Source organism: Strongylocentrotus purpuratus, unplaced genomic scaffold (genome assembly GCF_000002235.5).
Source record: "Strongylocentrotus purpuratus isolate Spur 01 unplaced genomic scaffold, Spur_5.0 spur5_scaffold_1, whole genome shotgun sequence".
Lineage (NCBI taxonomy): Eukaryota > Metazoa > Echinodermata > Echinoidea > Camarodonta > Strongylocentrotidae > Strongylocentrotus > Strongylocentrotus purpuratus.
In genome coordinates this window covers 32314410-32337600 of record NW_022145594.1, presented here as the reverse complement: position 1 = coordinate 32337600, position 23191 = coordinate 32314410, and the positions used below count along the sequence as shown (strand labels likewise).

The 23191-nt window shown below is 38.4% G+C and overlaps 1 protein-coding gene across 1 annotated transcript; it reads right to left on the bottom strand.

Moving 5' to 3' along the window:
- Positions 1-19416: 19416 nt before the first annotated feature.
- On the bottom strand, positions 19417-22809 carry LOC115921327 (slit homolog 3 protein-like). The gene is made up of 2 exons (XM_030978694.1): positions 21805-22809; positions 19417-20598 (listed from the first exon to the last, which is right to left on the bottom strand). The coding sequence occupies exons 1-2, from the start codon at positions 22807-22809 to the stop codon at positions 19417-19419; spliced, it is 2187 nt and encodes a 728-aa protein (XP_030834554.1).
- Positions 22810-23191: the final 382 nt, after the last annotated feature.

Sequence of the window (23191 nt, the reverse complement as noted above, 5' to 3'; positions counted from 1 at the left end):
CCCTGAATTCGATTCGACAATTAACGGTCGTTTTTTTCCCACTTAAAGACATTTTCAAGCCCTTTCGTTTGAGGGAAGTTATACATTAGTATTATCTTTCAAATGCCGTTTGAATGGAACCTTTTCATTTTGGGGCCTGCAATTAAACATATAGTACCTTTAACATGGAGAATTCATAGACAATTCTTTAGCAGAGAGATTTAAGCTTTGAAATCAAAATACATTATAATATATATATCTCTTTGAATAGTGTAAATAACATTTTTCAAATTATGAATCACTCTTTCCGTTGTTCTAAACTTTATTTCACAAGCAAAAAATGCAGTTTAATCAATGAGCAGACTGTTTTAAGTCTGATTTCATAATACTGCATAGGGATTGAGGTCTTGACAGGATAGAGCCCGTATGGCAAGCCGTTTTGCTATTTAAAGTGATTGTTTGATATCACTTATTCCATTTGGTGATATCAATAATTCGAATTTGTGATATCACGAATGATGGAATTGGAATTCGTGATATCACAAAATGGAATGTGTGATATCACAAATTGGGTTTATGTGATAATCCTTTCGGAATTTGTGATATCACAAATTCGATTTCTTGATATCAAAAATTGGGTTTATGTGATGAACCAATGGGAATTAGTGATATAACAAATTAGAATTCGTGATATCACGAAATGGAATTAGTAGCATCAAAAATTAATTTTAAATAGCGAAACAGCTTGCCATACGCCCGATAGAAAAAGAAATCTTGAATGATTGTGTAGATCTGTATTTTTTATAACATTTAGTGATAACATTCTTGTTGTTATTGTGTCGGCATTCTAGTAAATTGATTTCACTTGTCATAAAAATATCAAATATACAGTTTCATTGGGTAATTTGGTGTTAATCCAAAGGTCCGTTAAACGAAGATTCGCAAGTTATTCCAAAAGTTCATAATGCAAAAAGTGAATTATGGGATGTATAAACCTTTAGAATTTTGAAAATGAAATAGCTTTCGTAGTTTCAATAGTGAAATACGGTTCATAATTTTTGGCAGCTTCTGGGTAACCAATAACCTTACCTGGGTGGACTATGGCCAATGCATGTAGATTGATGTCTCGCTAAAAGACGTCAGTGCAGCGGTAGTCGAGCCGCGAACCATGTGAGCCCCAGCCCGGTGACATATCAAATATACCACGACACCTCTACGGTGAATGTATGAATGCAAATTTTCTTTAGATAAAATATGGACTTCTGAAGCTTTTTATTAAAAGGGCAAAAGGGAGGGGAGCTCAACAGATACGTCTTAGAGTTTCCAATTTGTGTTTGCTTAATCATACCTTCACAAATAATTCATAACTTTCATATTTTCAATCGGTTACTGCTAAAACTTTCACTGACCTGTTTCTCTCATTTTATTCTTCTTTTAAAACCAACTAAATATCTGGTTGGACGTCAACTTTGACTTAATAAGAAATAAAGCCCTTGTATAGAAAGTTTTGTGTTCGGCCTTGTTAACCTTCCGAATTTACGAGTGCGCCCGTCATTACATTGTCTTTGTCATTACACTCCCAGGCTTTTTTTTATCACCAAAGAAGGAACGATGGCACCCAGACGACAGGGACATACTGGTAAACCATGCCTTGCTTTGTTCATGCTGATTGCCATGCTGTACTTCGCTGTTCCTGAACACATTGATATCTGCAGAGACTGCTTATGTTTTGGTACATTACAACACATATCCTGCAAAGGTGTCTTCCGGGTAGGGGCTCAGCTAAAACACACTTTTGAAGATGCAGACTTCCGTGGCCTCGATCTTCATGTACCACATTCAAAATTATCACCTGATCATTTCCAGAATCGGTCAGACATCATCTATCTCAATTTAATGGAAAATGGTTTCAAGTTCATCGATGATCGGTTGTTTATGATCCTCCGTCAGATGAAATTTCTTACTCTATCCCGCAACGCCCTCACAGCCGTTCCCGTGTTTCACAATCTCACGTCACTACAAGAACTCTACCTGGTATTCAACAATATTCGCATCATTGGAAGCAACCTGAAGGCCCATGCTCCAAAACTCAAAATGCTTATGTTGGATCACAACAAGATCACATTTGTTGAAGGTGATCAATTTCCGGAGGAGCTAAAAGTCCTCGGCCTGAGCTTTAACAGGATTACGTCCATCGACAGGGGCTCGCTCTCGGGTCTCGTGCAGTTAAAGAAAGTAGATCTTACAGGCAACTTGATCTCGCAGATATCGAGTGGTTCTTTCTTGTTGCCTGGTTTAAAAACTGTGATCCTAAATGAGAACAGGATCCGTGAAATCTTCAAGGATGCCTTCAATCCAGAGCTTGACATAATACATCTCAACAGCAACAGACTTTCTGAACTTGGTAACATCATTTGCATCCCTTCATTAAAGGGTTTGTTTGTCTCGCATCAAAGTGAGGTCATCAAACTGCAGGAAATTCCACTTCTCAAAAATCTCACAGAACTGACCATTACTGTGGAAACGTCTCATGATGATGCCGATGGGATAGCTAGAATACTGACCAAGATGCCTAGGCTGCAGATTCTTTCAGTTGTTGGAGGGGAAATGAATTATGTAACTATGAAAAGCCATACTCACCTTCGAGTTGTAAACTTCGACGTTTGCTCTATAAAGGATATCCATAATTTAACCCTACTACCTATGCTGTCCTCCCTATCAGCAAACAATAACCTGATGACATCCATTTCCCGTATTTCTGGACTAAGTAACCTGGTATATGTTAATCTGAACCAGAATCTAATTGTCACAATATCAGCTTCCGATCTAGCAAATTTATCTAGTTTGGAAATAATCAATTTGTCGGGCAATGAAATAGCATTTATATCGGGACGGTTTGATGTTCAAAATCTTCTATCGATAGACCTGTCAAAAAATAAAATTTATAGTATTTCAGCTCGTGCTTTTTCCAACCTGCGTAGATTAATTGATATCACCATAAGCTACAACCCAATAAGCAACAAGAATAAAATCGAATTTATCCGACCACTGAAGAATATCCAGTTAAGCTACGCAAAACTAACAAGAGTAGATAGCGACTCATTCAGAGGATTGCAGTCTTTGTACTTTGTGGACCTGACTAGCAACCTGATATCCGAAATATCTGGTATTTCTTATCTTCCCAGTTTGTACACCCTGATTTTGGATGACAATCCACTCACTTTTATTTCGCCCAACATATTGCAGTCCCTTCCTCATCTCTTCACACTATCTCTCAGAAACACACACTTGCTGGCTTTTCCAATAGTGCACGGAGTGTTCCCTCAAATGCAAACAATTATCCTTAGTGGAAACTATCTGAAAAGAATCCCACGTGAGATATCTCATATTTTCCCAAATCTAAGGTCTCTTTATCTGTCGAACAACAGCATCGATAGGTTCGAACTCGACGCCTTTACCATGTTTAACAATCTTATCCATTTCTCAATTGATGGAAACCATATATCATACTATGATACAAATACAACAAAAAATATTTCATTACATACTCTTTCAATCGGATCAAGGCATACAGAGTTCATGTCTAAAGGAATGCATGATGTTTTGACGAACAGTAACTATTTTGATTTTGCTGTGTACGGGTCGTCATTACTGAATGTTTCTGGTAGAATACTTTGCGGACACCATACTCAGTTTGTCCTAATCCATGGGGGGATGCTACTGGATGTGGCCGATACGTGTCTACCCTTATCACTAAACACGCTAAAGTTATTGAAGCTTGAAAGTGTCGTTATTAGTGCATCTTCGTTCTTTACTTTACTTACCCAGACCACGGTAAGGGTATACTTTATCAAAATATCGATTCTACAAGAATACAATAATAACAGGAGCAAACTGTACTACACACAGTTGAGACATCTTCGCTATCAAGAGTCCGGTCTTGTCGAACTTCTTCAAGTCTTTGCTCCCGCGATGATCAGCTTGGATGTCTCTGGCAATCTCTTGGAAGAACTTAAACTGAAGGACTTAACCAAGCTATATCCTAGGTTATATACCCTTGATCTCTCAAACAATCGCATCAGGGTTCTCTCCAGTTGCGGTGTCAGCGGCGTATCGCATCCTCTGAAAGTCCTAATTCTCAAAGGCAACAACCTTTGGTTGTTCTCTGCCTGGAGGTGTGGAAATGGTTACAAGGTCCTGACAAGCCTTTTAACACTGAACCTGGATGACAACAGGATATCATATTTGGAACGTGAAATCATCCCTAGGTCCTCCTCCGATCAAGCACCTTTCAGGACGTTCGTTAGTGCGGGAGACAACAGGCTAATATGTGACTGCCAACAGCGTTGGTTAGTGGAAGTGGAGGACAGTATCAGCTTTGTTAATACCAAGTGCTCTGCACCAGAGGGTCAAGCTGGCAAACCTCTGTCGGACTTACTGAAAGATGGCTTCCCTTGTCCGTTGTCTGTATCGGAAGAGCAAGCCTGTACAATATCGAATAACTCGGATGTTTTAGTTCAGTGTCCCGCCGCATCTTACCCCTTTCCCGAAATTTCATGGGTTCCTGCAGAATCTGGTATTGATGTCAACGAGACTCTGTCAGTGGACCATTCGATGGCAGATCTAGAAATAGCAGCTGGATCACTGTGGGTTAAATTGGACTCCATGCATGTTTACGTTGATGAAGAAGAGATGAATATTTCTCTAACTTGTCGCGCTATCAGTGAAGGGGATACGCTTGACATCAATGTCCTCGTCCATATCGAGTTCCCCAAAGACGACGAGACAGGCGAATACTCCAACCTGTCGGTTCAATGTCACCCGAGTGTGAAAGATAGCGGCAGCAAGCTCTTGCAGCCGATCTCAGAAAATACTGAAGATATTGGTTCGACGGAAAACCCGACCGGTTGGGCTCTGGGAGATGCAAAGAGCTGCCTCCAGTCGGCTGATGGTAATATGATCACAATTATGCTGGGAATTACTTGTCTCGTACTTTATGTGTTGACATGTGTAATCATACCAGTTCCTAAAGTCAGATGAAGTATTGTCATGTGATATAACTAGTAATGTAAGAAACAGGAACACTGTCAATGTCCGCAATTTACCACGCGATTGTAAGGATATAGGTCAAACACACGAAGGATACCAAGCTTGAATTATCATAGATCAGTTCTGATCGGTTCATTCTGTCCATTTCAGCCAACCCCCCACCGTAATATTTCCATTAAGTGTTGGCCAACATTTTGCCGAGGTAAGCAAAAACATGAATATTCATGATAAACCATGGACTATTCGATTATCTACAGAGGGGTGCAATTGTGCACCACATAAATTTCCCCTCCTTTCAGTCAAGTTTTTCACTGTATTATGTAGTTTGGTAGGTTTATTTTTAATAACTGTTTAATTATCAGATATCAATGATAATTTAAAGATATGGAAAAGGTTCTTGTATTTTATATTTAGCAAACATATTGCTCCGTTTGTCTCATTTTCGCTCGCTGGAACATTGCCAGCACAAACCACCGACCTCTACCTCCTGGACCGATCATCGCCCATTCCCATTCACTATACGTTACGTACTAAAAGGCTGTATTGTCTGACCGTTCATGAATATTCATGTTTTTGCCTACCTCGGCAAAATGTTTGCTTTTACTAAGTGGACAAATTACGGTGGGGGGTTGGATGAAATGGACATAATGAACCAAGCAGAAGTTATCTATGATAATTCATGCTTCTTATCCTTCGTGTGCTTGACCTATAATCTTAAAATCGCTTTATCATAGGCAATGACGAGCTTGCAACCTATTTTGATCAAATTACGGTGGGTGAACTTTCAAAAGTCAATGGGACATGAGGGTTCCAATGAAAGAGCTAGTGATAACGTACGTCGGGGTGGATGTGCTTTTCGTTTAAACAAAAAATGAATTTTTAACGATTTTTTTTTTAAGGATTCCATAGGCAAACATGTTAGGCTGCTGACTCTGACGATAGGGGGCGTTGTGAAATGAGACTCAACGGAGCTATATGGCAATCTCACATACAAAATCACTATCAAGTGTCGTCTGCCGCCGCCGATTGCCGTCTGTTATATACGTTCAAGGCACATATTTCTGTGGACTGTGATGTAGACAGTTTACTCGTCATTGTAGATTTATGATCAACCATCTGACACACATACCGTACACAATTACCGTACACACGAACACTCTCACTTCCCCTCCCCAACACACCATTTACGCACACCCGGTTCACACATCATACCCAACGGCAAGAACTGGTTAGATTATAGGGTCATGAGATCAAAGGTCATGGGGCTGATTATGTATGCATATAAATAGCTTGTGAACGCATTACAATTAGAAGCGAAGATGGATAACTATGAAGCTTAGGACAGGAATTTATCTTGCAGAGCCATGTATATGAAAAATAGCTTGTAATCAGGATATTCTGAGAACCCGTTATGGATTACTATCAAACTTGAATATTAAAAATTGCTTCCGTTTTGGTTTGTAAAATCGCTCTATGGTGGAGGCATCATTTTTGACTGCGCGCAGTCGAAATTTCATCTAGTTTTCTCCTAAATGCCTTCTCCCTAGGGGTACTAATTAAAATAAATTAGGGATAGCATATTAGTATAGGTCACACTGTCTATTATTATAGACACACCTGAGTCAACCATTTTGGGAAAAAAAGAAATTTCAGTTATCTTGTGTGTTGGAGCAAATGGAAAAAATTGATTTGATTTGATTTAGATAGGCCTATTCATTTCGTGTCCATATAAACCATCACAAATATATGGATCTTTAAAATGGTCACTTAACAATCATACATAGAAAATAGTGGTCGCCATAAAGAAAGCTTTAAATGATGTCCTTGTCATAGGTAAATCATGTCCATACAAATAGATTTGTCCACCATTGCATCACCAATTCAGCCAATTTGAAGAGCCATTCTGTACTGATTACAAATTATAAAATTTATAACAACTTCATTTGTTGTTCAATTTCATTCAAACTTTCACCAGTCTACTTCTCTAATTTTCTGCTTTCCTCTAGAGTTGTTTGCTATCAAGGTTGGATTTCCTTTTAACTTTGAAATTTTCACGATCTCGGATTCCCAGGACGAAATTGAAGTGAACAAAGATAAATTCATAAAGAGTTTAAAAAGGATTTCCTTTTAACTTTGACATTTTCACGATCTCGGATTCCCAGGACAAAATTGAAGTGAACAAAGATAAATTCATGAAGATTTTTAAAAGGATTTCCTTTTAACTTTGAAATTTTCACGATCTCGAATTCCCAGGACGAAATTGAAGTGAACAAAGATAAATTCATAAAGAGTTTTAAAAGGATTTCCTTTTAACTTTGAAATGTTCACGATCTCGGATTCCCAGGACGAAATTGAAGTAAACAAAGATAAATTCATAAAGAGTTTTAAAAGGATTTCCTTTTAACTTTGAAATTTTCACGATCTTGGATTCCCAGGACGAAATTGAAGTGAACAAAGATAAATTCATAAAGAATTTTAAAAGGATTTCCTTTCAACTTTGAAATTTTCACGATCTTGGATTCCCAGGACGAAATTGAAGTGAACAAAGATAAATTCATAAAGGGTTTTAAAAGGATTTCCTTTTAACTTTGAAATGTTCACGATCTCGGATTCCCAGGACGAAATTGAAGTAATATAATAAATAATACTGCGAAGTTTAATCCTTGTGCGGAATCCATGCTTATCCGTTCATGCATAAGGATTACATTGAAAACTAAGGAAATATTGGGAGTGTAATATAATACACCTGTCTACTAAATAAACCAAATACAGAAGTGAAATGAAATTACGGTAGACATATTGATTTCTAATCTGCCATGATGGTTTCAAAAAGTAGAATCTTCGCGTTTGTTATAAATTATGCAATAAATCGTAGACTTAATCTACCTAAAGATTGCTTTTGATTGCATTGAATAATAATTTGAGAAAGCATTAAAAATAAAGGTTCTAATCAAGTTCTCATAATATTTAAGTGCACCATACCGCCGTAATATTTCTTTTAAACTTCTATACCATCTTTATAGGTAAGCACTTAAATGGCACCGATTCTTCATGAATGATATTAAGTGCGTGCACCCGCTACTGCGTTATATCATCTATATACACTTCAAATGAGAAGCATTTATTTTTGTTTTTTTGGAAGCCCTAGCTTTCAGCAAGTTAGCTCGATAAATATTGATTACGAATTATAGGTTGAAATGAAAGATTTGAATATTGTTTGTGTTTCATAAAAATGATATTCATGACAAAAAGGTTTTTGCACTCCGAAGTACATCTAGCAATAGGGACTTTTATATAGATTTGCGTGGATTGATACGTGTGACGTTCATTCAAGGCAGTACATTAAAAGGACGTCCATCGTAGCAATCCACAATGTCGTTGTGCAAATCTAAGTCCCTATTACCACGAAACTGGAGTAATATGACAACAATTTGCCGAAAATGGAAATAAAATAATCTTGAAATAAACTTGATGTAGGCCTTCGCTCTGTATTACTAATGTTTTAACAAATTGTATATTTCTGACGGAATGTATTCCACCTTTTCCCTCTAAAAACTTTCAGGTAGAAGGTGGATGAACAGGGAGAAGATGAATGGGGATTTTTTTATTAAAGAGAAAACACTACACAATAGATCGAGTTTCGACATGGTCACTGTGACAGTTGCATAGTCAACAGATTATGAAATTCTTTCTCTTACTTTCATCATTGTTTGTATATTCTACAGTCATGAAATTTTAACATATAGCACTACCATTGCAACTTTTTGTTTACATCGGAGTTACCATTGGTATATAATTTTTGTTAAGAGTTAAAGTGTTTTTTATACACTCAACCAGAATTGTATACAATCAAAATCATTTAGAGAGATAAAGTAAATGGCTGAACCAATATCATTGTTTAATATTACTATTATACCCATCGTACTCGAGATTATTTTTACTTGGATAAGTTGTAAATTATTTACTCGATTGCTTAAGATATATCAAAAAGAGATCGACAGGAATTTGTTTTAAAGGGATCCGGTAACTTTGTCTCAGATTCTGAAACACAATTCTGGATTTAGCTCATGATGCAATGATAATTATAAACCTTTAGGTCAGTCAGGAACCCCATGAATTTTACAAGCCGATCGCCTGTCTGATTATCAAGATATTTATGATTGGAATTACAAATTTTGAAAACCGTTCGCCTGAACACTACAGTCTATTGGGGAAAACGAGTATGGTAAAACCGGTCACTCAAAGATTTTTACTTTTTTGAGGCACTTCTTGATCATTTTGAAGCGCAATTTTTTTAGGGCTTCAATATTACACCATATCACAGACACTGATAACACATAAGGCCGTGTATCTCAGATTTAACATTGTTAAACGATCCCTTTAAAGAATGAAAGATGACCTTTTGACTGTCGGGAAGATAAAGCTGGGATTTGCAACTCCATCTTTGAACTTGTTCATGTTTGCAACTGGACGATTGCTATACAAGACTCTTGAGAGCAACACTAAATGTCAACTGGAGGGACCATATGAAAAATATAAAGTTGTATACGGACATTACACCGATCTGAGACAGACTGAGGAACCGCCGCCTCCGTTTCAGTGGGCATTGCTGGAGGAGGAAGAGTGAAATCATTTCACAAATGCTCTTCTGGGAGCCATCAAGGGGCAAACGCACCAGAGGGCGCCCAGCAATGACTTACATTGACCAGTTAGAAAAGGACACCTGTCTACCAAGGCAGGAGCTTCCAAAGACCATAGAGAATAGAACTCAATGGAAAAAGCTTGTCAAATCAGTACGAGTACGCTCGATAAAGAAGGTGGATGAACAGGGAGAAGATGAATGGGGATTTTTTTTTTGTATTAAAGAGAAAAAAACTACACAATAGATCGAGTATCAGCATGGTCACTGTGACAGTTGTATAGTCAACAGATTATGAAATCCTTTCTCTTACTTTCATCATTGTTTGTATATTCTACTGTCATGCAATTTTAACAACTTTTTGTCTACATCGGAGTTACCATTAGTATATTTAAAAAAGAGTTAAAGTTTTTTTTTTTATACACTCAACCAGAATTGTATACAATCAAAATCATTTAGAGAGATAAAGTAAATGGCTGAACCAATATCATTGTTTAATATTACTATTATACCCATCGTACTCGAGATTATTTTTACTTGGATAAGTAGTAAATTATTTACTCGATTGCTTAAGATATATCAAAAAGAGATCGACAGGAATTTGTTTTAAAGAATGAAAGATGACCTTTTGACTGTCGGGAAGATAAAGCTGGGATTTGCAACTCCATCTTTGAACTTGTTCATGTTTGTAACTGGATGGTTGCTATAAAAGACTCTTGAGAGCAGCACTAAATGTCAACTGGAGGGACCATATGAAAAATATAGAGTTGTATAGGAACATCACACCGATCTCAGACAGACTGAGAGACCACCGCCTCCGTTTCAGTGGGCATTGCTGGAGGAGGAAGAGTGAAATCATTTCACAAATGCTCTTCTGGGAGCCATCAAGTGGCAAACGCACCAGAGGGCGCCCAGCAATGACTTACACAGAACAGTTAGAAAAAGACACCTGTCTACCAAGGTAGCTAGGAGCTCCCAAAGATCATGGAGTATAGAACTGAATAGAAAAGTTTGTCAAATCGGTGCGAGTACGCTCGACCTAGTAGTCTCTAATTTCCGATAAATTTTCAATATAAGCCTTTTCTCAAATTAATATTATATCTCAAGTTATACTCAACCGTGCTTTAGGAAGCTTAGGCATTGTATGTTTCTGCGTTATCCTTTTTAATTTGTAAATGATAGGGGGAGTGAGAACCCTGTTGTACATGTAAATTGAGAACATATACATATGAGAACTCCCGAGTTCGATTCTCGCTCGAAGCTTACACCCCTCGACAAGGGTTTTTGTCCACATTTTCCCCTTTTGACCCAGGCCTATCAAGATGGACAGGCCTATGTACATAGCAATGCTTGGGGTAAAATTGATTGATTGCAGGCCCCGTTGGAAGAGCTGTATGTGGTTACTTGGAATACATAAGACCGAATGAATTATTATCATTTATTTAAAGTCTTTTTCATGCAGTGTCATTAAACCCACATATAAGGATGATCTGTATACAATTAAAAGAAACTAAATAAATAACATTTAAACAAAAATAGATTATTAACTCGTATACTTTTATGATTCAGTCAGAATTGCCAAAACAAAATTATCCTCTTTCCATAGAAAATGTATATCTTTTGTTTTATTGGGAGTTCATTTTTTAAATATCACATAAGTTAAAAACAATGTGCTGAATTATTTCACCATGGAAAAAACCTCAAATCATTTTGTACTATATTATGTATCGCACGTTTACAGGGTCCTTAAGTAATACAGGCTACTGACGCTGACACAATATTTAAAGAAGACTAAATAAATAAATGAATAAAATGTGTGCCCTAAACTAAATCAAATATAGTCACACCTGGCTATATTAAGACCACCTGTCTAGACTGGTGTGTATTTTTTTATCTCCCTCGAGAATGAAATACGTGTCGTTGAATCTTTCGAGAAAGGATACCTTTCTCTGTTTTCATTGGGTATGGCATCAACAGAAATACTTGACTGGATATGCGTTTCTCCTGTGTATTCTGAAAGTATATTGATATGATTTACAGCTACCTATCCATGACCGTGTAAGAAACACCGGAAGAAACAGAACAAAATTAAAGATAAAGGTGAGTTCTGGTTAAAAAAAAAATGAATGCTCACAGAATCAAACAAAACTTACACTGAATGTTTAAGATTACAAATAAATGTCAATTACCAAACAATTTTGGTAGAAAATGTATACTGGCTGAGTAATGAGTATAGACAAATTAGGAAATCAAGGTTAGTACCGGGGGTTAGTAGCCCCGACACCATTTGTGTAGTCCCATATACATCTTTCTGTGTACAGTGCTTGTTACTTTACCAAAACTGTGCCAAATCTATTATGATTTTGATGACTCCAGAACTTTGCAGTACATACCAATATAATTATGCATGCTACATGATCAACTTTTTCTGATCCATTCCACACCTTTTCTTTCACAAGTGCAATCGGATGACCAGAACTCACCTTTATCTTTAAACAATGTATATATATATATATTTTTAAGTGGCTTACAGAACCATCACTTCAACTGTGTTCCTTATCGCATGTATAAAGGCATATGCAGTCAACAAGTCATGTTAATTAGTGCGATGTTATTAATAGGGCCACAGTTTTGTATACATGTACGATTTGCTCTTATTTTGTTAAGATTTTGCTTCTATTTAACATACTACATTGTTTTTGCTTTAAAAAATAAAAATAATCGCATTATGTCTGGAGTTGATTTCAATCGATTATTTGAATTTGAATGGTTTCAATGGTATAAATTAAAAAGAAAAAAGTGGTGAACAACAAACGTTTTTATAGTGGGATGAGAGAAAGAGGAAGAAAAAAGGAGTGAGAAGGAAAAGAGAAAAAAGGGGGACCAGAGAGAAAGAGAGAAAAAAAAAAGAAAAGTGAAAAAGAGAGAGGGAGAGAGAAAAAGAGAGAGAGAGAGAGAAAGAGAAAGAGAAAAAAGAGAGAGAAAGGGGGGAGGGATGGAGTTCGATAGTAAAGAAGACTTGGATAAAGATAATAGAGAGAGAGGAGAATAATTTGCTTAGATGTTAATTTTGATGAGGGTAAGAAATTGTATATATAGGAAGGATAATAGAGAGAGGAGAATAATTTGCTTAGATGTTAATTTTGATGAGGTCAAGAAATTGTATATATAGGAAGGGTCCTTTCACCTTCTTTTCTCGTCTTTTTTTCTTCAAATTTCTCTCTTTCCTTTGCTCTCTCTCTCAGCTCTCTCTCTCTCTCTCTCTCTCTCTCTCTCTCTCTCTCAGCTCTCTCTCTCTACCCCCCCCCCTCTCTCTCTCTCTCTCCTCTCTCTCTCTCTCTCTCTCCTTGACAAATGTTTTCAGTCTGTTTTCCCTCTGTCATTCAATTGCACGTGGGCAGATGCCCCATGTAGTTACGCCAATTATATCAATGTCCTAAAACAAATCATGGACCCTTCCCAAGTCTTGCAATAAACACTCTCTATTTTCACTTCCTATCCCGTCTCGGGCAAAATGCAGCCTTTTAATTTTTTCCCCTTTTTGTTTCGCTTTACAACCAAAATGAAACCAAGCCCCTTATGAATAATTATGATTGGGAGATAGCAAGACATACAGGGTGACAGAAGGATTCGGGAGAGAGAGCGAGAGAGAGCGAAAGAGAAAAATGAAGAAGGAGTGGTGTATAAAATGGAGATGTAATTATTCAAATGTTAATATGTATCATGCAACAACCACGAAATGGGGGAGGGGCAAACATATTTACATAAGTATATTGCTCCCTCGGCGAGATGACTCCACCCAAAAACCCCACCTCTCTCTCTCTCTCTCTCTCTCTCTTTGTCTCCTGTCATTAAATCATTATAATATTATAAAACTTAGTAACCCCATCAAAATTAAGGCTCGTTTAAGAAAATTAAAAATTATATTGTCGAAGAAGTGAGAAATACTTCCGTGAGTGATCGAGTGAGAGATGGAGAAAATAGCCAAGATTCAAGATTCAAAATTTATTTCTGCCTTCTTTCCACTTGCATAAAAACAATACAGTCATTAACAGCAACAACAAGTTCATCGTCAACTAGAATAAATTCATCGACAATAACAAGAAACTTATAAAGACATTGAAAATGTGGAAAAGAGGTGGTCTGTAAAAAAAAAAAAAAAAAAAAAAAAAAAATGAAGAAGAACAGCTTGTTAAACCAAGGAGGTGGGAGGACACCTCACTGGTTAAACACAGATCACCACCGCCGGCGCCACGGCGCCACTACCACTAGTCCACTAGGCCCTCCACCGCTTGCACCGTCACGAACCTTCTGCTGAAAATTCGAACCGCGGGCAATGAAACCATAGAGATTCGGGAGTGAAACACACAGCGCCATCTACGCCGTAAACATGATATATTATTATTTTCAATAGTGTTTCCTCTGCAGTTTCTTCTTCCTCTTCTTCTTTTTCCTCTTCTTCTTCTTCTTCTTCTTCTTCTTTTCCTTCCTCTTCTTCTTCTTCTTCTTTTTTCCTCCTCTTCCTCTTCTTCTTCTTCTTCTTCTTCTTCTCCTTCTTCTTCTTCTTCTTCTTCTTCTCCCTTTACTTTTGTTTCCTTTTTTCTTCTTTCTCTTCCTTTTCCTCTCCCCTTTCTCCCATCATCTTTGACTCCCTCTTTTTCTGAGATGGTCTTCGTTTGATTAAACCTCCATTAATCTTATTAATAATTATAATAATAATAATAATAATAATAATACATTATATTTCTACAGCGCTTATTACAATGTAACAATGTTTCCAATGTTTTTACAATACTTAGATAATAATACATTTAATTTCATATTTACAAACTATAATCATTATATACTAATCAACCTACAATTAATTGAAAATACATAAGCACAGATACATCTAGTCAATACATATAAATACAATAGAATACAATTAATTTTAGGGCAAAACTTTACAAATTAAAATTAAGGCAATTGCATTACATCTCCGTGAATAACACATTAAAGCTACGTACTAACAGGGAGGATTAACAGGGAAAATTAAAAAGGAATGTCTTTAGGGCAGTGGCGGATCCAGGGGGGGGGGGCCGGGCCCAAGCCCCCCTCCTTGAGAAAAAATTCAAGTAAAAACTCGTGATTTTTACCTTTTTTGGGGGGTGGGGGGGTGCAAATTTTTAAATTTTCGAGGACCAAAAATAAAAAATGTGCTCACTACCCCCCCCCCCCCGGCCAGGCAGGACCATCTCTAAAGGGGGAGGGGTGGGGGTGCGACACCTCCACCTGTCAGGATATTGTTGGTAAAATTGCGCTGCTGTCGGGGAAAATGAGAAAGGGGGGAGGAAAAAATAAGAGGGAAAGGAAAAGAAAGGAAAAAAACGAAGAGAAGAGAAGAAAAAAAAGAGAAAACAGAAAAAGAGAAAGAAGAGGAAAGAAAGGGAAAAAGGGAAAGAAAGAAAAGAAGAAAAGGAAAAAAGGGAGAAAAAAGGGAAAAGGAAACAAAAGAAACGGAGGATGAAAGAAAGGAGAGAGAGGGGGGGGGGGTAAGAACATGAGAGGGGTGGGAGTAAAAGAGAGAGGGGGATGTTAGGTGGAGTCGCCACGTTGAGGGAGCAAGACAGATACGCATAGATAATCATGTTGCTGTGTCGGGTCAGCTGTGTCGGTATTCTTGCTGGATCCTCGTGTACTATATCAATGCAGAAGTTTGAAGTCGGTGAGATGTATTATGTCGGTCGGCCGGCAATTTTTTTCTCCTTACGGTATGTGAATTTTTATCGGACAAAGAAACATTTTGAAAATTCAGACAATGTTTAGGAGTCGGTACAACGAATCGTCTTCTTTCTCTAATATTTTAATAAAACATCAAAGCTTCTGCGCTTGGCGCGGGAGAGGGGGATTTGAATTCAGACATGGATCAAGAGTAATAATTTAATGATACGTTAAAGCTTCCGCGTTTCATGCGGGAGGGGGGAACTGAATTCAGACAGGAACACGATACGACGATACAACGAATCGTCTTCTTTCTCTAATAATTTAATGAAACATCAAAGCTTCCGCGCTTCGCGCGAGAGAGGGGAAATTGAATTCAGACATGGATCAAGAGTCTTAATTTAATGATACGTTAAAACTTCCGCCTAATGCGGGAGGGGGAAACTGAAGTCAGACAGGGACACGATACGACGATACAACGAATCGTCTTCTTTCTCTAATAATTTAATGAAACGCGAAAGCTTCCGCGCTTCGCGTGGGATGAGCGAAAATGAATTCAGACAAGGATTAAGATAAAATTATTTATTGAAACGTTAAAGCTTTCGCGCGGGAGGGGGAGGGGGGAACTGAATTCAGGCAAGGATTAAGAGTCGAGGTTTATCGGTTACTACTTTGTAGACATTTGAACATTGGCTTTAATATATTTGTTGGTAAATGGTGGCTAGTTTTGTCGATAATCGGTGGCCTCTACACCCCCTCCCCCACTGAGAAACGTCTAGCGACGCCCCTGATAACAACACAGTTTATACACTCGAGATAATTTTTGGAAGTACTACTTGTGAAGGACCAGACCACCGTCTTTGTGCATTGTGCAGCAACGAAGCATATACAACGTATCACGACGTGACAAATCACTTTTCTCTAACTTCTAACCAATTAGAAGGCCTCGTTTTTTTCCAGGAAGTGCTGGTGGACATTAATTAGCCAAATGTGGTTCTCAAATTGCAAAAGATCCCTACTCTTTGAAGGTGTAGGAGAAAGCAATTTTACGTCATATTACTCCAATGCGTCTCATGTGGTTCTAAAATTGCAAATGCTTCCTGGGAAGGGGGTATAAACCCCCTCCCAGACGCACCTCCGCTTGGTCGCTCCGCTCCCTCGCCGCTAAAGTCTTGCTCTATCGCTTCATCGTTTTTCATATATTTCACCCCCATGCCATGTTGCGCCCCCCCCCGGTAAGAAATCTTGGATCCGCCACCGATACCCATACCCCTTGAGCTTCGTGGGCTCCGCCCCTTGACCCCCGCCGGGGCTTTTCCCCTAGACCCCACTTTGAAAAACGTTCAGCGGGGCGTGCATGTAAGAGTGGGGTGATGCGGATTTTTGTCAGCCCCCTCCCCCCAAACGTTTTTGCTAATTACGCCACTGCAGGCATTGCTAATGAAAAGATAATTTCTGTTGAATACGCATAATTATTCATATTTATTTCAAGAGCAATAGGATTACGCATTGCGAATGCCGAAAATGATAAAAAGAGAACGATAACGAAAAGCGGAAGAATTGGTGTTGGAGAGAAAAAGTGATAATCATCCTTTTTACAGCGTGCTCTTTATTATATGCTCATAGAAAGACATGTGCGTCCCGTTTCGTCATGCCAGTTCTCAGGGGTGGTATTGTCACTGGGGCTGGGGGGGGGGGCATAGCATTCAAGAAAGTTTAGCGAGCCGGAAATCCTAGTTTAATAACTAGATTTTTCATTGTGCAATATAAAGACCTTGTATTTTATCAACGCCCTAATATTTATTTTTCCAGTTACCAAGGGGGGGGGGGGGGGGGGGGGGGAGGGTGCGATGCATTTGGTAGATTGGAATTTCGCATATTTAGAGCAAATTAATAGGCAATAGAAGTAAGTTTGGGGCCGTTCTTGCGCGCGTCAATCTTTTCAGTTTCCTTTACTGAACATAATATCTACTGCGAGAAACTGTAACAGGAGCCTTGCATGCACTCAGTTTAAGATTTATAATGTAGAATTTAAAAAAAAGACACTTACTTATTCAAATGCGAGAAAGTAGATATAAAACCCATTATATGATTATGATGGATATCAAATGTTGAATATCAGGATTTGCAAGTGATGCAAGCTCAAAAGCCTTCTTTGCTTTTATTACATTTCAAGCTTGGCGCAAAGGATTTTCAAAATGCGCTTTCTTGAGGCTCCGTAAATCCGTTCCTGACTTGATAAAATTATGCCATAAATTATACAAAATGGCATATAATTTTATTGATAACTTGACATCCCTGGTTTATTGCTGCTTATAGATTTTGAAAAAGCATTTGATTCCATTTCTCATGTTTTTAAAGTATTGCACTTTTTTTAAGTTTGGTCCCTCTATTGTAAAATGGGTTACAGATAAAGACCAGTTATGGTCATGCGATTGCATTGTGAAAGAAACGTTGTGGAATCGATCAGAAAAGGTTGATCATCTAGCATCTAGCATCTGCAAGGTTCTGGAATCATCAAAATGGTAAGAAATTTGGCCCAGTCTTCGTAAAGTTACAAGCGCTGTACACAGAAAGATGTGGGACTACACACACATGCGCGACACGTGCGTTTATCTCTCATAGTCCAATAGATAAACTAATTTACAAAATTTATCAATTAGTAGGCGGTTTCCCGGCAAAATTGTTATCATCATGTATTAGTCAAAACACATTCTTTCACATGATTGGTAATAGAGCTTCCATTTCATTTTTTGAAATTGGGCCGTTTCCAATAAATGCTCAATCCTGTGTATTAATCAAAGGACATCTGTCTCCGCGATTTTCAATAGAGCGAGGATGTCGGCAAGGAGATTCCCTGTCAGCTTATAACTTTCTGTTATGCGCTGAGGTCTTTTGTTTAGAAATTCCGATTCCATGTTTGTATGCATGACCAATAAAATAATCCTGAATCTTGAATTGTTGGTTTAAGCTTACCTAATAGACAACTTAAAATAATTAAATATGCAAATGGTACTCTTCTAACATTGAACGGGTCAGTAGTTAAACAGTGTATTTAGCATATAATGCAATGTCTGGTTTAAAGTTAATATTACAGAAGAATTGCGATATGGATTAGAGGATATCAGAACAAGAAAGATGGTGTTCTTTTGGAATCTGATTGGTCTAAATTGTAGTCGTGATTTTAGCCATTCTCCCGTAAAGAGACGAACAATGCCAGTAATGGTCAATAGTTCATGAGTGATATTCCCGCAAGATTCCTGGTACCAGGAAAACAGTAAAATTGTGCTACGATCCCCATTCATAAGTGATATTCTTAAGTCGATTATTGTCAGATGATACAACACAGATAAACAACAAGGAGGAAAGAAAGTGGCTCCCTTTATCAACTTAAGTGTAAGACATCGCAAGGACAATTTTTTTTTCATTTGTAGGAACAAAGCTGTTGAATGATCTCCCAGATGAAATAAGATTAAAAACATCGAGGTTATCTTTTCGGAGACATCTTTCCACCTATCTTTCCTCTTATCTTATATGTAAATGAAGCAGGCTCAATATACCCACCACCCCCTTTCGTTTATGCTTTCATTTTCCTTTTCTTCCTTTTATGTACACACTTGCTTGTTTACGATTATAGCTGCCCTTATGCTTTTACAGGATTTGCGCATGTACGCACTTCTGTATGATTTTTTTATTTTTATTAAAACATCCTTTTCATTTTATTAACAAAGTGATGTTTGTATTTGTTCAAAGATTTGGTATCTTTCATCATTATATTGCTTTAGCACTTACATCTTTTTCTTCTTTCAGAAATATAAAAGTTTCAGGATACTGTGTTTATACTTTTGCATATACATGTGTGTGTAAATCAGAAAACAAACGATGTTTACATTAATGTAAATATATATTTCTTTAAATCTAAATTGGTTCTAGGATGAAAGCTGAAAATTCGGTTAGTGCAGGATATTGACAGATTTGCTGTTTCCTACGTTACTCGTTATATCACGTGACAATACTTCACCTGTCTTTGGGAACAGTTATGCTAACTCTCATGTCAACACATAATATACGAAACAAGTAATTCCGACCATAACTGCGATTAAAGTGCCATTAGCTGACCGGAGGCAGCTCTTTGCATCTCCCAATGCCCAACCGGTCAGGTTTTCCGTCAAACCAATGTCCTCAGTACTTGCTGTGATCGGCTGCAAGAGCTTTCTGCCGCTCTCTTTCACACTCGGGTGACACTGAACCGACAGGTTGGAGTATTCGCCTGTCTCGTCAACGTTGATGAACTCGATATGGACCAGGACATTGATGTCAAGCGTATCCCCTTCACTGATGGCGCGACAAGTTAGAGAAATATTCATCTCTTCTTCATCAACGTAAAGACGCCTTGAGTCCAATTTTACCACCAGTGATCCGGCTACTACTTCTAGATCTTCCATCTGATGGTCCACTGATAGAGTCTCGTTGAAATCAAAACCAGATTCTGCAAGAGCCCAGGAAATGTCGGGAAAGGGATAAGATGCGGCGGGACACTGAACTAAAATCTCCGAGTTGTTCGATATTGTACAGGCTTGCTCTTCCGACACAGACAACGGACAAGGGAAGCCATCTTTCAGTAAGTCCGACAGAGGTTTGCCAGCATGACCCTCTGGTGCAGAGCACTTGGTATTAACAAAGTTGATACTGTCCTCCAGTTTCACTAACCAACGCTGGTGGCAGTCACATATTAGCCTGTTGTCTCCCGCACTAACGGATGTCCTGAAAGGTGCTTGATCGGAGGAGGACCTAGGGATGAGTTCACGTTCCAAATATGATAGACTGTTGTCATCCAAGTTTAGTGTTAAAAGATTTGTCAGGATCTTGAAACCATTTCCACACCTCCAGGCAGAGAACAACCACAGTTTGTTGCCTTTGAGGATCAGGACCTTCAGAGGATGCGATACGCCGCTGACACCGCAACTGGAGAGAACCCTGATGCGATTGTTTGAGAGATCAATGGTATGTAACCTAGGATATAGCTTGGTTAAGTCCTTCAGTTTAAGTTCCACCAATAGATTGCCAGGAACATACAAGACGATCATCGAGGGAGCAAAGACTTGAGGAAGTTCAACAAGACCGGACTCTTGATAGCGTAGATTTATCAACTGTGTGGGGTACACTCTGTTACTGTTATCATTGTATTCTTCTAGAATCGATATGTTGATAAAGTATGCACCTATCGCGGTCTTGGTAAGTAAAGTATAGAACGAAGATGTGCTAATAACGACATTTTCAAGCTGCAATGTGTTTAGCGTGTTAAGTGATAAAGGTAGACACGTATCGGCCACATCCTGAATCATCCCCCCATGGACTAGGACAAACTGAGCATGGTGTCCGCAAAGAATTCTACCCGAAACATTTAGTAAAGATGACCCGTACACATCAAATTCAAACATGTTCGTCAATACATCATGCATTCCATTAGACATGAACTCTGTATGCCTTGATCCGATTGAAAGATATTGTAATGAAATATTCTTTGTTGTATTCGTATCATAGTATGATATACGGTTTCCATCCATTGAGAAAAAGACCAGATTGTTAAACATGGCAAAGGCGTCGAGTTCAAACCTATCGATGCTGTTGTTCGACAGATGAAGAGACCTTAGATTTGGGAAATTTAGAGATATCTGACGTGGGATTCTTTTAAGATAGTTTCCACTCAGGATAATTGTTTGCAATTGAGGGAACACTCCGTGCACTATTGGAAAAGCCAACAAGTGTGTGTTTTTGAGAGACAACGTAAAGAGATGAGGAAGGGACTCCAATATGTTGGGCGAAATAAAATTGAGTGGATTGTCATCCAAAATCAGGGTGTTCAAACTGGGAAGATAAAAAATACCAGATATTTCGGATATCAGGTTGCTAGTCAGGTCGACAAAGCACAAAGACTGCAATCCTCTGAATGAGTCGCTATCTACTCTTGTTAGTTTTGCGTAGCTTAACCGGAGATCCGTCAGTGGTCGGATAAATTCGATTTGATTCTTGTTCCTTATTGGGTTGTAGCTTATATTGATGTCATTTATTCTACGCAGATTGGAAAAAGCACGAGTTGAAATACTATGAATTTTATTCTTTGACAGGTTTATCGATTGAAGATTTTGAACATCAAACCGTCCTGATATAAATGCTATTTCATTACCCGACAAATTGATTGTTTCCAAACTAGGTAAATTTGCTAGATCGGTAGCTGATATTGTGACAATTAAATTCTGGTTCAAATCAACATATACCAGGTTTCTTATTCCAGAAATGGAGGGAATAGATGTCATCAGGTTATTCTTTGCTGATAGGAAGGACAGCATAGGTAGTAGGGTTAAATTGTGGATATCCTTTATAGAGCAAACGTCCAAGTTTACAACGCGAAGGTGAGTATGGCTTTTCATAGTTACATAATCCATTTTCCCTTCAACAACTGAAAGAATCTGCAGCCTAGGCATCTTGGTCAGTATTCTAGCTATCCCATCGGCAAGATCGGGAGAACTTTCCACAGTAATGGTCAGTTCTATGAGATTTTCGAGAAGTGGGATTTCCTGCAGTTTGATGACCTCTCTCTGATACGAGACATACAAACCCTTTAATGAAGGGATGCCGCTGATGTTTCCAAGTCCAGAAAGTCTGTTGCTGTTGAGATGTAATTTGTCAAGCTCTGGATTGAAGGTATCCTTGAAGATTTCACGGATCCTGTTCTCATTTAGGATCACAGTTTTTAAACCAGGCAACAAGAAAGAACCGCTCGATATCTGCGAGATCAGGTTACCTGTAAGATCTACTTTCTGTAACTGCAGGAGACCCGAGAGTGAACCCCCGTCGATGGACGTCATCCTGTTAAAGCTCAGGCCGAGGCTTTCTAGCTCCTCTGGAAAATGATCCCCTTGGACAAATGTGATCCTGTTGTGATCCAGCAAAAGCAATTTTAGTTTTGGAGCATGAGCCTTCAGGTTGCTACCAAGGCTGCGAATATTGTTGGACACCAGGTACAGTTCTTGTAGTGACGTGAGATTGTGAAACACGGGAATGGCTGTGAGGGCGTTGCGGGATAGAGTAAGGTATTTCATCTGGTGGAGGATCGTAAACATCCCATCATCGATACATTTTAAGCCATTTCCCCTTAAATTGAGATAGATGATGCCTGTCCGATTCTGGAAAAGATCAGGTGATAATGTTGATTGTGGTACATTAAGATCAAGGCCACGGAAGGCTACATCTTCAAAGGTGTGTTTTAGCTGAGCCCCTAACCGGAAGACCCCTCTGCAGGAAACGTGTAGTAATGTACCAACACATGAGCAGTCTCTGCAGATATCAATGCTTTCAGGAGCAGCGAAGTACAGCATGGCAATCAGCATGAACAAAGCAAGGCATGGTTTACCAGTATGTCCCCGTCGTATGGGTGCCATCGTACCGTCTTTGGTGATAAAAAACCTGGAAATGTAATGACAAAGACAATATGATGACGGGCGCACGCGTATTTCGGAAGGTTCGTTATTCCGATGGTTCGTAATTCCGAAGGTTAACAATGTCGAACACAACGGGCTTTATTTCTTATAAAGTCAACGGGGACGTCCAACCAGGTATTCAGTTGGTTTTAATAGAAAAATAAAATGAGAGAAACAGGTCAGTGAAAGTTTGAGCAGTAACCGATTGAAAATAAGAAAGTTATGAATTACTTTTGTGTGTGATTAATAAAACACAAATTGGCATCTCTGTGACAAATCTCTTGAGCACCCCTCCTATTTGCCCTGTACTAAAGAACTTAAGAAATTCATATTTTCTCTAAAC